The sequence below is a fragment of the Apis dorsata genome, unplaced genomic scaffold (assembly GCF_000469605.1).
Source record: "Apis dorsata unplaced genomic scaffold, Apis dorsata 1.3 scaffold_429, whole genome shotgun sequence".
Lineage (NCBI taxonomy): Eukaryota > Metazoa > Arthropoda > Insecta > Hymenoptera > Apidae > Apis > Apis dorsata.
In genome coordinates, this window is record NW_006263682.1 from 1,229,784 (window position 1) to 1,244,300 (window position 14,517).

At 26.0% G+C, this 14,517-nt stretch overlaps 3 protein-coding genes across 6 annotated transcripts in view; 2 read left to right on the forward strand and 1 right to left on the reverse strand.

The window, feature by feature from the left end:
• The window catches only part of LOC102680579 (multidrug resistance-associated protein 7), a 7,256-nt gene extending 2,235 nt beyond the window's left edge, over window positions 1–5,021 (reverse strand). The window contains exons 1-12 of the mRNA XM_006619690.2: window positions 4,871–5,021; window positions 4,446–4,606; window positions 3,637–4,377; window positions 3,179–3,436; window positions 2,801–3,074; window positions 2,491–2,714; window positions 2,153–2,390; window positions 1,806–2,074; window positions 1,511–1,741; window positions 1,233–1,444; window positions 297–1,152; window positions 1–220 (exon numbers count right to left, since the gene is read on the reverse strand). The exon at window positions 1–220 is cut by the window's left edge and continues 1 nt beyond it. Of these exons, the coding sequence (XP_006619753.1) occupies window positions 1–220; window positions 297–1,152; window positions 1,233–1,444; window positions 1,511–1,741; window positions 1,806–2,074; window positions 2,153–2,390; window positions 2,491–2,714; window positions 2,801–3,074; window positions 3,179–3,436; window positions 3,637–4,377; window positions 4,446–4,586 (3,664 nt within the window). The 5' untranslated portion in view covers window positions 4,587–4,606; window positions 4,871–5,021. The remainder of the gene's footprint in view (window positions 221–296; window positions 1,153–1,232; window positions 1,445–1,510; window positions 1,742–1,805; window positions 2,075–2,152; window positions 2,391–2,490; window positions 2,715–2,800; window positions 3,075–3,178; window positions 3,437–3,636; window positions 4,378–4,445; window positions 4,607–4,870) is intronic.
• Window positions 5,022–5,030: 9 nt separating this feature from the next.
• On the forward strand, window positions 5,031–11,144 carry LOC102680265 (vacuolar protein sorting-associated protein 35-like). 3 transcript variants are annotated; one of them, XM_006619689.1, is made up of 13 exons: window positions 5,031–6,117; window positions 6,195–6,357; window positions 7,535–7,733; window positions 7,840–7,963; window positions 8,033–8,228; window positions 8,290–8,484; window positions 8,552–8,635; window positions 8,726–8,962; window positions 9,199–9,347; window positions 9,422–9,908; window positions 9,977–10,396; window positions 10,494–10,637; window positions 10,697–11,144. In XM_006619689.1, the coding sequence occupies exons 1-13, from the start codon at window positions 5,246–5,248 to the stop codon at window positions 10,874–10,876; spliced, it is 3,450 nt and encodes a 1,149-aa protein (XP_006619752.1). In that variant the 5' UTR covers window positions 5,031–5,245; the 3' UTR covers window positions 10,877–11,144. The 3 variants fall into 3 exon arrangements, with proteins under 3 accessions (XP_006619752.1, XP_006619750.1, XP_006619751.1); XM_006619687.2 differs by lacking the exons at window positions 5,031–6,117; window positions 6,195–6,357 and adding an exon at window positions 6,781–6,894 and having other exon boundaries at window positions 7,514–7,733; XM_006619688.2 differs by lacking the exons at window positions 5,031–6,117; window positions 6,195–6,357 and adding an exon at window positions 6,804–6,894 and having other exon boundaries at window positions 10,697–10,876.
• Window positions 11,145–11,880: 736 nt separating this feature from the next.
• Window positions 11,881–14,517, forward strand: part of LOC102679796 (apoptosis-resistant E3 ubiquitin protein ligase 1) — a 15,030-nt gene continuing 12,393 nt past the window's right edge. The window contains exons 1-2 of one of the 2 annotated variants that reach the window (XM_006619682.2): window positions 11,881–12,079; window positions 12,245–12,438. In XM_006619682.2, coding sequence (XP_006619745.1) covers window positions 12,261–12,438 — 178 coding nt within the window. In that variant the 5' untranslated portion in view covers window positions 11,881–12,079; window positions 12,245–12,260. Of the gene's footprint in view, window positions 12,080–12,244; window positions 12,439–13,082; window positions 13,345–14,517 lie in introns of those variants that run through there. The other variant, XM_031512374.1, reaches the window with a different exon arrangement.

Here is a 14,517-nt window from a genome sequence, read left to right on the forward strand (position 1 = left end):
GATTTTGAATCCAATGATAAACTGGTATCAATGGTGCTAATACCAAAAGTATCCATGGTAATCCATAAGCTATAATAATAACTGTAGCAATCAAACCAAATAACTGAGCAAATAATATATTGGCAATAAAGGGAAGACTATCATCAATTGTGTATATATCAGATGAAAATCTGTTTAAAATTCTACCAAATGGTTGTATGTCAAAAAATACAGCTTTAGCCTAAAAAAAAATATCCTGTAAATTTTGTTTTGATATTTTTTATTGTTATCAAATATTTTTTATAAAATGTATTTACTCGAACTACAATCTTTAAAAGTTGTTTGTGTATAGAAATTGCTGCTTGAATTCCACCGTATGCAAACATAAATGCTCTCATTAATGTGAATAATGTATTAAAGATAGCCAAAAGTGTATACACTGTTAGATAATAATTAGTACTCATATTATAATCATCAAAAAAATATTCTAATCGCAAAGTTTTTGTGCTATCTGTGATATTAGTTACAGTTGTATTAACATGAGTAACCCAATAAGATAGCCATAAATCCGTGACATTTTTCGAACTTTGCATTAAGAACATCGAAAGAATTATTGAAATTGCTAAATAGTAACCTATTGCTTTTATATAACAATTATATACTCCAAATCGTACTTTGCCTTTTTCTTTATATTCTTCATCAAGTAAAGGATCTTTTTCATCTTTATCTGCTTGATATATTTCTTTTGGTAAATCACTTATAGAAATAGTATTTAATTCAGATTCTATAGAATCTGAAGATAACAAATAATCTTCTAAATCAGATAAAACTTCATTTGGTTTACCCTGATTGATGATTCTACCCTTTGACATTTCTATTACTAAATTTGCATACATTAAATATCGAGTCTGATGAGTACATAATAATCTTGTTTTAGTATTTAATAAACCCAGAATAACGTGTTTAAATATATAACTAGCAACTTTTGGATCTAAAGTCGCCAAAACATCATCTAATAAATAAATGTCTTTGTCGGCATACACAGCACGTGCTAACGAAATTCTTGTCTTTTGACCACCACTCAATGTGTTTCCCGCTTCTCCAATCAATGTTAAATCTTTTTTAGGTAGAGAATTTAAATCAGCACTCAGAGCACATGCTTTTAAAATATTCCTGTTATGGTATAATTTTGTTTAAAAATATATATATATTTTTTTTTCACACACACATATATTACATAATTCAATACTTACTTATATCTATTATAATCATAAGATTTTCCAAAAAGAATGTTGTCTCGAATTGTACCACGTTGTAACCATGGATTTTGTTTTACATATGCAAAACCTTTTTCAATATCATTTACTGCTATTGTACCACGAACTTTAATTATTTCACCTAAAATACCATTTAGAAGTAATGATTTTCCGCTACCTACTTCTCCCATAATACCAATCAAGTATCCCTAAAATAAAATGTATAATTTATAACATTTAATATGATTAAAATGCTAATTACTTTTTATTATTACCTTTGGAATTGTAATATTAATGTCATATAGATTAAAAATACCATTATTTTCAAAAGTGATAGTTTTTTTAGATTCTGAACTACCAGATGGACTTAAGACATCTTTAGGTGCATTAAAACCATTTTGTTCTATATTTGAATCTGAGTTTATACTAAATATTACATCTTGAAGCATTAAATCTATTCCAGATGGAGATTCTGAATAATATGATGACATGTCTGCATCTGGTAACTATATAAGTTGAATTAATACTTTTCAATAATTTTTAAAATCATAAAATATAATTTTAACTTACATCTAACATTCTTTGAATTCTTTTAAGTGATACCCAAGCTTCTGTAAGACCATTCAAAACCCATGGAAATGCATTTAATGGAGCTATTAGCATATTTAATAATGCCATACTAGTAAATACTGTCTTTGCATCAAGTTTATTTCCAAGAAGTACGTATGTAGCAAATGTTAATATGGAAATTAAGACAGGTGTTGTTGCCCAAAAGTAGACACATAAAGCATCAAGGTATTTTCTACCACGCAAATATTTAATTTCATTTTCACGTAATTCTGATCAAAAATATAAAAAAAATATATAAAAATGAAATTTAATCAAAAATATATTCGTATTTTTCAAAGTATACTAACTTGATATATTTCGTAAAAAGTGGTCTTCCCACACATTTAATTTAATGGTAGTTATTCCACGCAATATTTCCCCTATAAGTTTAACCCTTTGATCTTTACATTCCATTAATTTTGTACTAAATTTTCCAATTTGATTTGCTATTACTTTATTTATAGGTATAAGTACTATTGCAAAAGTAATTCCAGCTAGAAATGAAACTCCTATTTGCTTATTCAAAAGATACAATGTTATAATTAACTGAAAAACACACAAATATAAAATATGAATATAAAATATAAAAATATAAAAAAATATGAATAGTTTTTTAATGTTAAAATATAATATAATAAAGAATCACCTGTAATGGTATGCTCCAAAATGCATGAAAACTTGAACAACTGTTAACAACCCTATCATTATCCGTAGTCATAAAATTAACAATTTCACCAAAATTAAATTGTTGTTTAAGTTGTACATTTGAAGAATGCAAAATTTTTCTATATAGCAATGTTATAACAGTAGAACGAATTTTTAAACCAACTACAGACATCCAAAATGTGAAATGAGTATTACAAAATGCTCCTAAATAAAATAAGAAGATTATTAGCAGATTCCAACAAATATTAAAAAGCATAATAAAAAAATTGATTACTTTTGTTAATACTTACCGATTAAAGCACTTATAAATATTAATGATGCATATAAATATCCATACATGATAGGTTCATTTTTATCTTCGATAAAACCAATTAATTTATTTAGTAATAATGGTCCCATAAACGAAGTCGAGTCAGTAATAAATTTTAATATTCCAACAGAATAAAACTCCCAACCAAAACATTTATGTAATAATTTAAACAAAGTTATTTTGTTTGTAATTATATGAACATGTGTTCCTGATGTTGATTCAGAATTTTCCATTGTATTATTTATATCACCAGCCTACAATATTATTATATATAATATATAGAATATATATAGAATTATAATATAGAATATATTATTATGGATTTAAAAATTATTGTTTTCATTTTTATTATATTTACCATATTTTGCAAATGCTTATTAATCTTCTGATTGATTGTATTAGTGCTAATATATTCTGGTAAGTCAAATAAATCATCTGAATGATTTAATAAACCATGAACACCTTTTTCCATTAATGAATTTACCCAATGAAATATAAGCTTAGAGGTTGCAGTTGCATCCTCCATAGCAGTCCCAAGATATATTGGGTCCTGTTCTTCAGGAAACCTTACATAGGAAGAATTAGGACTACTCAATAATGCAGTCCGTTCTCCTATCTATAAACATATTTTTCACTGACTTATGATATCTGTGTTTACTTAATAATTCATGATTTTAGATATCATAGTCAATTTAGTAATGTAGCAAATATATATTTAGTAACAGATGTTTGAAATCTCTTATATTGATAAGCAACTGGAAAACACTAATTACTGATAATATTATGAACTAATGCAGTGTACATTTTATGACTTACTTCATTATATTGAGATGATCTCGTGTCTCGTAGACTACTGTGACCTGGTATCAATGTTAAAGCATAAAGTATTAGTAGAGTGACTACAATAATACTAAATCCCAATGATAAATTTGGTAAAACATCATTTTGAGGATTATATTTGATATGACTTCTTAACAGCAATGCAGAAATAACAATTAATAGAAGTATTAATGCCCGAATTGAAACAGGACCACGTGGATTAAAATCTCTTCCTTTTTTTAAGCTTAATATAAAACAAAGATGAACAACCCATGCTAATCCCTCAGTACCTGCCACAAGATAATCAATAGGTTTGGCAGATGTAACTTTGTTTTTGATTGTAGTAAATATTGGGTTGTATTCTTGTGTAGTAGTAATAACAGAAGATTGTGTCGTATTTTGAATACTGTTCTTTGGAAAAAAGATTGATTTTGCAATGTTAATAGTATGATTCCATTCATCTTGAATTTGATGTAATATATTTGAATTATTCATAAATAATTCTGGTTTCTTGGTTGAAGTCATAATATATTTTTGTATAGAATTATCGCTTGATGGATCAAGAACAGTATTAGTAACAATAATATATGCTCTGAGTATAGGAAGAATTACAAGGCATATTGTAATTATAATTCTCAAATTTATAAAATAAGTAGAGCCATAATGACGTATAGAATATACATTTCTTTTTCCACAGTGATAAGCAGAAATTATAGCAATACAGGTTAAAACTGGAATCTGAAAAATATTTAAAAAACATAATAATAAATATTCATATATATATAAGTTTTTTGATATTGAATTACCTGAAGACAAAGTTGTTGAAAACAAACATCAAGATCATGTGTATTTGTATTTAAAGGTTTAATACCTCCATGATAGCCACATAATTCTGTCCAATTCCATTTCCACATTTGTTCATCAGTATTAATTAACCAATTATCCATGTTTTAAATCTACAAATAATCTCAGAATAAAAGAAACAATATGTAGCAACTTCTTAAAATAAGATAGAAATTTTGTTTTATTATCTCATAATAAAATAAGAGTATGAAATTTATGTTACACTTATTTAACATATTATTTAACGCATAATAATTATTATTTTACGAAATTTTTATCTATTATTCCAAATATAATATTTATTTGAAAAAAAATAAAATAATAAATGAAAGACACCCACAATAATATAATAGATTTGTCATAATATAAGTATACTATAAGTACTTACTGATAAATATATATTTTAATTTATAGAACAATATATGTACACATACATACATATACATGTATGTATTATATATAAATGTATCTTAATATTTGTCACAGATTTCGATATATCATATTTCAAATAGATAGGTTTACGTATCAACGCAAACTTATGGGGGTTAGGTTTTTGATGACAGTACCGATGACGCATGTTGTGTAAATTGTGTAAGATTCATTAATTTAATAATAAAAACAAAAGTATTGTATTAAAAAATATTTTATATATTATTAATAAGTGCTGAGTTATAATATGTAAGATAATATTAATAAAAAAATTAATTAAATTGATTTAATTATGCTGATATTGTAATTATAAAATAAAACAATTTGGTTAAACATGAGTAAGAAAAAAGATGTACAAAATTATACTCCAAAAATGATTGAAGATGATAAAAATAAAATTAGTGACAGACAACTAATTGTTTTAAGTGAGCAGGATAAAAATTTAGAAGAAGAACTGTTGTGTTATGTAGCAAAGAGTAAGGCAATTTTTAAGAGTCAACAGAAAAACGATCCAGATTTAACTTTTGAAGAAAAATTAACAATTGCACGCAATATTCTTCAAAAAAGTAATTGTTTATTTTTGTCTAAATTTGGTCATTATATGAAAAAAGAACATTTAAAATTATTTGAAAAAAGTAAAGATGAAGATTATGAAGTTGCTTATCATTTTAACAGATTACAAAGATATTTTAATAATTCAACAAGACAAACAGATGTTAGAAATAGAAGATATCAAGCATTAAAAACTTTAATAGAAGAAGGAGAATATTTTAGTGAATCTGAAATGATGAAAAGGAATCCATTGTTATATGAACATTTAATTGGACAATATATGACTGAAAAACAAAAGAAAATTAGAGATAATATAGATACTAAAAATATTACTTTTGTAAATTTATTGATGGAAAATATTGAAAGGGATAATTTAAAGAAAAAACAGAAATTACAAGAGGAAGAAGAACAAAATGTACTAGAAGAAAATGATTCAGATGAAGAACAAACAGATATATGTGCTTCAAAAAATAATGAAAAAGAAACTGAATATTGGGGTAAAACATCTAATTTCAAAAATATAGTACATAAAAATGAAACATTAAAAAATTTTCATTGTATTTCAAAGACAGAAAAACAAATACTTAAACAAGAGTTTGTAACAAACATGTATCAAAATTTTTTAGATGGAAAAGATACAGATTTTGATTATAGGTATTTATAAACATTTAATTTTATTAATGAAATAATCTTTCATTATTTACATATGCATATATTATATTTTTTTCTAGCACTGTTGATGATAATGAAACATATGATAATATAGATTTAAAAACTCAGGATGAAGAAGATAAATATTTTGATTCAGAATCACCTGAAACTATAGGACCAACTGAAGATCCAAATGAAATTGAAAGTGAGGATGAACTGGATATATATATGAAATCATTGAAGGTTAATTGATATTTCACAATTTATGATCAGTTCATATTAAAAGTTCTGATTCATAAATAGATTATTTATTCAATAGGAACAGGTTTCTACAGATAAACTCAAGCTTGGATAATCTTATATGTGATGAATACTCTCAGATGTAGTCTTATACATGTACATTAATTTAGATGGAATATTTATAAATAAAAATATATAAAAATTTAAATATCTATTTATTTTTTAAATCAAAAACAAATAAGAAATATATTAAAGTAAAATAACTAAATTTTAAATATTTAATTTAATGTGAAATAAATTATTTCAATATTTATGATAAAATACATATTGATGCTGTAAATTAATAATAAAAAAAATATATGTAATGCGATAGAAATTTTTTAATAAAATTAATTCTTTTGTTGGAACATTAATATCATTTTCCCTGTCAAATATATATATATATAATATATAATTTGTAATCATATAGAGCGCGTCACTTTCGGTGGGTGTTTCAAGTGCAGAAGACAAGTGTTTACTTTTTTAAAAAAAAAAAAAATGGTAAATATAAAATTAATTTCAAAAAGCATGTTAAACCCTTGCTTATAAAAAAAATTAATTGTACGCCAAATGAATTGAAAAGAAATTTAAAAAATTATTTTTACCAAATTATTTCAATATCATGAAGGTTAATTATCCTAAAAATTTTAATGTTTATGTTTAACAGTTCAATATTTAAAATATTGAATATTTAAAGTTAATTTAACATTTCCTTTATTTTTTCCGAATACAAAAAAAAAAGATTTAATAATATTTTTTTTTTATTTATTTATTATTAATCACATTTTATAGTAAAATTATAACCTTTAATTTTAATTTAAAATGTAGTGTATTCAATATTATATTAAGAATTGAAAATTATAATATATTAAAAATATTTTAATTACAAAATCTATTTATTATAATACATTTTAACATGAACGGATTTTTTGCTTTTTGCATAATTTATGTAATATTTTCCTTTTATAAATATTAATTTAAATATAAATATTAATTAGTTTATAATTATAATATGGTAGAATAGTTTCTCCTTGCTTCTTTTTTATCATGAAAGCATAAAATAGTGCATGCTTGCATTGAGTGGCTTACCTAGCATGGTACTACCTGGTGTTCCTGGTAGGTATCTTTATTTTTCTCACAGCCAATGACACCTGCTATAACGGGAGTTGAAGAACAAGAAAAACTACTTGAGGATGCAATTGGTGTAGTCAAAGTGCAGGCTTTCCAAATGAAACATTGTCTGGACAAATCCAAATTGATGGATGCATTAAAACATGCATCTACGATGTTAGGAGAACTTAGAACTTCTCTTTTAAGTCCAAAGAGTTATTATGAATTATGTATCCTTAATTAAAAAAAAAAAACTATATAAGTTTTATAAAATATTTTTAATAATTTTTTTTATAATAAATTTTATAATAAATTTTTTCTTACATATAATTTTAGATATGGCAATTACTGATGAATTAAGACATTTAGAACTTTATTTATTAGATGAATTTCAAAAAGGAAGAAAAGTTACAGATTTATATGAATTAGTACAATATGTTGGAAATATTGTGCCTAGATTGTAAGTTTATTATAAATATATGATAATATGTATATATTTTTCTTGTAATATTTAATATTGTTTTTTTAGGTATTTACTTATCACAGTAGGATTAGTATATATCAAAACAACACCTGGCTTAAAAAGGGATCTATTAAGAGATTTAGTAGAAATGTGTAGAGGTGTTCAACATCCTTTAAGAGGTCTTTTCTTAAGAAATTACTTGTTACAATGTACCCGTAATATTTTACCAGATGTTGCTGAAGAAGATGATGAAGATGGAAATGTATATCTAGAAATGAACAATATATAAAAAGATCAAGTTTATATTTTGTATTTTTTTTTAGGTCCGTGACAGTATAGATTTTGTCTTGATGAATTTCGCAGAAATGAATAAATTATGGGTACGCATGCAGCATCAAGGTCATACTAGAGACAGAGAAAGAAGAGAAAGAGAAAGAGAAGAACTTAGAATTTTAGTAGGAACTAATCTTGTACGACTAAGTCAGTTAGAATCAGTTACTTTAGAGAAATATAAAAAGGTTAATCTTAATATATTTAGTTTATTAAAATTTTGCAGAATAATTACCTAATAATAATCATTTTTAGCTTGTCTTACCAGGAATTTTAGAACAAGTAGTCAGTTGCAGAGATGCAATCGCTCAGGAATATCTTATGGAATGCATAATTCAAGTAAATGAAAGATAAATTTTTTAATTTATAAATATTTAAAATTGTAATAAAAGAAATTATTATTAATAATATATTCATATTTTTATTTAGGTTTTTCCTGATGAATTTCATCTACAAACATTAAATGCATTTTTAAAGTCTTGTGCTGAATTACAAAATGGTGTGAATGTAAAAAACATAATTATTTCGTTAATAGATCGTCTTGCAGCATTTAGTCAAAGATCAGATGGTGTAGGAGGGCCAGGAAGTCCTAATCAAGTACCAGGAATTCCACAAGATGTAAAACTTTTTGATGTTTTCAGTGATCAAATAGCTATAATTATACAAGTTAGTATGATTTATAAGAAAAAAAAAAAAAAGAATGTATATTATTAACTCAATTTTATTTAATTTATTTTTATGATGATCAGATACTGCACAAATTTGATAATAACGTGATTGATACTTATTAATATTCAAGTTATCCTTACTTATATAGTTTAAGTCTGAAAATTTTTCTTTATAAATTATTATTAAATTTTTAATTATTTTTAATTGTTATTATATTTGATTATTATTTACAGACAAGACAAGACATGCCTCCCGAAGATATAGTTTCTCTTCAAGTAGCTCTTATTAATTTAGCACATAAGTGTTATCCTGACAGAGTAAACTATGTGGATAAAGTTTTATTAACGACTGTTCAAATATTCCAAAAACAGAATGTAGATAAGTATGTGTAATATAATATGAAGTATAAGTTTTTATACATAGATAAATATATAATAAATTTAATAAATTTTTTAGACTTGAATATAATAGTGCTGTATCAAGAGAGTTAGTGAGACTAATGAAAATTCCAATAGATAATTATAAAAACATATTAACTGCCTTAAAACTTGAACATTTTGCCCCACTACTTGATTATTTTGATTATGAAGGCAGAAAGTTGTTAGCTATTTATATAATAACAAATATTTTAGAAAATGAAACTTTAATACCAACTCTAGAACAAGTAGATGCAGTTCTTTCTATGGTGTCTCCATTGGTACAAGACCAACTAGATCAACCAAATATAGAAGAAGATCCTGAAGATTTTGCAGAAGAACAAGGTCTTCTTGGTAGACTGATTCATCACTTTAAGTCTGAAACAGCTGATCAGCAATACATGATATTAAGTGCTGCTAGAAAACATTTTAGTGCAGGTGGAAATAAAAGAATAAAATATACTTTACCACCAATTGTTTTTCAAGCTTATCAACTAGCTTATACATATAAAGGATTGAAGGATCAAGTTAGTAAATTATTAATTTCTTGTTATAATTTTCAAAGAGTTGATTCGGTTATTTTTCTTTGTTATAGGATGAAATGTGGCAAAAAAAATGTCAAAAAATCTTTCAATTTTGTCATGCAACTATTACAGCTTTAATGAAGGCTGAACTAGCTGAATTGCCATTGAGATTATTTCTACAAGGTGCAATAGCAATAGGTGAAATTCGTTTCGATAATTTTGAGATGGTTGCTTATGAATTTATGAGTCAAGCATTTTCAATATATGAAGATGAAATAAGTGATTCTAAGGCACAATTAGCAGCTATTACATTAATCATTGCAACATTCGAACAAATGAGTTGTTTTTGTGAAGAAAATGCAGAACCAATACGCAACCAGTGTGTTTTATATGCTAGTAAATTATTAAGAAAACCAGATCAATGTAGAGGTATCGCTACCTGCTCTCATATATTTTGGTCAGGAAAATCGTTAGCAACTGGCGGAAAAGAGGTGAATGCCATTCCTTTTTTTTCCTTTTATTTAAATATCATTATATATATTATAATAAAATTATTTAAAAATATATTAATTTATATATTTTTTTAAGATGCAAAATGGATATAAAGTATTGGATTGTTTGAGAAAAGGTATCAGAATAGCAAGTCAATGTATGGATACTTCAGTTCAAGTACAACTTTATGTGGAATTATTAAATCATTACATCTATTTCTATGAAAAAGGCAATACTATGGTAAGAATTATATTTCTATTAATATGTATATAAATTAATATTCATTTTTTTTTTTTTAGTTTACTGTCGATATTATAAATCAAGTAATAGCAAAAATTAAAGAAGAACTTCCCAATTTAGAAGTTAGCGAAGAAACGGAACAAATTCAAAAACATTTAGCTAATACATTAGAACATTTAAGAAATAGAATGGAATCTCCAGAAGCTGATGGTGTATCATATCAAGGACTTGTTCTCTAATGTAATTATTGTAAGCAACAATTTTGTACATAAAGCAATCGCCAATTATTTTATGAAATTAATATAAATTTTAAAAAAACGCTTATTAGATATAAATTATCATAATTTAAATCACATTAATTTACATGTAAAATTAAATTGTTAATAATGTATTATATATTATTTGTTGAGTATGTAATTCGTAAAATATAATTTTTATATTTGTTTTGACAGAAATTGTATTAATATTGTTGATTTTTTAATTCAAAAATTAAAAAATATAATTCAATATCTAGGAAATGTTTCAATTTCACTATATTTAATGAAAAATAAAGGAAGTAGAATAGAGATGAAGAGAAAAAATAAAAATTCGGGAATCAATACCATTTCTAGAGATATTATAGAGAAAATAATTAAAAAAAAAGAACGGAGAAAAATATTAAAATTAGTGCCATTTCTAGATTGTCGAATACATAAAGTAATGAAATACATAAAAAAGAAACAGCATATAAGAAAATGAGAAAAAAATAAAGATAGAATAGGAAGAATTGATTAGTGCCATCTTTTGAATATTTTTAAAAAGATGTTTTTTTTAGTAATCAAATAATGGCGCTATTCTTCAATTCTTTATCTTATTTTTAAAAAGATCTTTTTTGGTATTTAAAAGATGGCGCTGATTCCCCAATTTTTACATTATCTCTGTTCTTTTTTTCTTCTCTTTGCCTATATTTCTTCTAAAATTTATACACTCAATAAATAGTTCCGATATCTGATTAATTTTGTTTTCTTTGTGAAATCTACTAATTAAAAATCTTAACAAATTATTTAATTCAATTTTCGTATGCAAGTATATATATATATATTTACCTTTGTATATCTTATGTTTATTTTATATTTATATTTACATTTTCATATATCAAAGAATATATTTTATATATATATAAATTTTTTATTTATATATCATAAAGAATTTTTTTTTTATATATAAATTAATAACTTTTCTATATACGTGTAAAGAATATATATTTTTTTGATTTTCAGTCTGTCCATTAGAAGAAAGGCCGATGTATGAAATCCCTAGAAATTTATAGTGTTCTTCATCTGTCACTCCATCTACAGCAATCCTTATTCTGTATTAGTATGTAAGTCTTTACTCCGTAAAACTGCACAAGCACAATTTTGTCAATGATATCATATATGGATTAACAGCTTTATGAAAATGTGGTAAGTCGATTAATGCAAAATACCACTAGTTATATTTCCCGGACATAGATTTGTTTACAAACACTATAGTGACATAACCTCAATTCAGACATTTAACCTGTTAACATAAATATTATATATATACACATAGTTTGTCAATATAATTTATTACTATTCATTTTGAAGATGCACTTATCAGGAAATGGCACGATGGTCAACTGTATTATCTGGGGTATTCCTGGCCCTTACTATGATTTTATCCCTTGGCAAACTTTTGATGCTTGTCACCGGAAATGCAAACAACGGAGATCTCACCGAAGCAGATCAATGGCTTGCCGAAATTGGACTGAAACAATATCGACCTCTCTTCAAAAAGAAAGGTCAGAATTCCCTTAGTTATTTTTCTAATTCCATTATTTTATTACTCTTATATTACGCATTACATAATTATCAAATATCAATTTATATAAATGTTTATAAATAAACGAATTTTTCAATTTGTAAACAATTTACGATAAAGGATAAAATAATCAATTTTAATACATTACTCATTCTATTTGGCGACTTTCTAAAACGATTACTATATTGCACAATAGATTCATTATTCAAACTTGAAATTCATTGTTAAGCATGTATTATCGATTGATCGTTAAATTACGGGTCTTTGTACGATAATGTGAATTTAACGAGCCTTTGCAAACGTTATTCATTACTGTATCAAGAATTGTAATGCTTCGGAATTCATTACCATTTCAAAGAGTTATGTAAGAGCAATTTAAACTCCTGTGTTATGTGTAATTAATTTTGCAATATTTTTCTTTATGTATTTATGTATCTGAAAAATTATGAAAAATATTTATAAAGATCTATTATATAAAAAATAGAGAAATTTTTTTATATAAAGCTTTAAAATGTTGAATGAAAAAAAAAAGATTGAATAGAAAAAGAAAATATTATAAGATATGCGCAAAATTGTACTTCAGTTTTTATCGTAGCTTGTTCCCCCGCATGTTTTTCTTATTAGATTCAAAAACCAAAGCGAAGCAAGCTGATAAATCTGCGTCAGTGTCCAAACTTTTATCATCTTGGCCCTGGCTGATGCCAAGGATATAAGCGCTTGCGCGAATGTTCCTTCGGAGTTAGGCTTTTATATCTCGGTATTGGTGGAATGAACGAATGGATACGAAGTTCCCAGCTGCGGCAATGTCACTGCGCGCTGTTTGCACTTGAGCCAATGGGGTGGGGACACTGCCCCTGCTCTCACCCTTTTCGAGAGCAAACGTTTTGTATGTACACAATCACCTTTATTGTTTTTTAATCTATCCATCACTGAACATTTACGATTGGTCCTAAAACACTCGTATATTGGCAATAAATTTTAATGATCCAATACTTTTATATTCGAATAATCGTACCTTTATCCTTGCTATATCAAGTTTGTCAATTTAAACGAAATTGTGCTACAAATCATCTAAATAATAACTGATCGATTATATATTGTTATAATAATATTTCGTTCATTTCGTGTAAATTTTATATTACATAAATAGATTTATCATCGGTATTTATTTTATACTAATTTTTCGCGTTGATTTAATCATTTTTAGCATGGTAAAAAAATAAAAAAATCCTTTAGAAGCTTTGATTTCCGTTGACACGGCAGAAAACAAGATTCTTTTGTCGAGAGTGAACTAATGATCCAATCAGCAAGTAACTGCCCTCAATAATTACTACATCCTATCCGAATTTCTTATCGATTATCAAAGTAGATCGTCAAAGATTAAATATGACTACTCGTCGAGAGCGCTCACGCGAACATTTCTTTACGATTGAACGATGAGTACGCTGCAATTACTGGAAAAATTCAAGGCAATGTTAGGACCAATGACAAACTCGAGTCCGTTCAAAAGTACCATCGAAAATTTTTTTTTTTCTTTTTTTTTTAATTTTTAAACCAAATTAATCTATTGCAGTAGGAAGAAAATGAATCGCCCTGTCTTATATTTGGAACGATTCCATAAAACGTAATGGAAAATCAACCCCTTTCTCCCTCTATCTCTTTCATTGATTTTCAATTTTTCCCAAAGATGCAGATTTTTTTAGAAACGAGATCTTTCGAAGATCTACAAGAAATAGAATTTCATAAGAGGGAGGGGAGAGGAAAATAAAGGAGTAGAATTTCGTTTCGTAAAAATGATGGACAACGAGAAAAAGAAAGAGGGAGAAAGCGTGATGGCGCGATTAAACCGGTAGCAGAGACATAAACGAAATGTTGGACGATTTTGGAAGAAAAGGAAGAAAGCGAAGGATCGGTTTGGTTGGCGTGGTCTTCGTAGCGTGGGTTGGGTGGGAGTAGTGAACGGGTGGCAGAGGGTGGCTCTGTCCGTGTAATCGTATCGTATGCAGTCGTCTAGCGTGAGTCCGCGCGAGTGGATCGCGGAGTCGCATCGCTCTCGGTT

Excerpts from the sequence above, each read along its gene's own strand:
- LOC102680265 (XM_006619689.1), top strand. The coding sequence starts at position 5,246 with ATGAGTAAGAAAAAAGATGTACAAAATTATACTCCAAAAATGATTGAA. Across the intron at positions 6,118-6,194 it reads GATACAGATTTTGATTATAG|CACTGTTGATGATAATGAAA; the intron begins GTATTTATAAAC and ends ATTTTTTTCTAG. Across the intron at positions 8,229-8,289 it reads AAGATGATGAAGATGGAAAT|GTCCGTGACAGTATAGATTT; the intron begins GTATATCTAGAA and ends ATTTTTTTTTAG.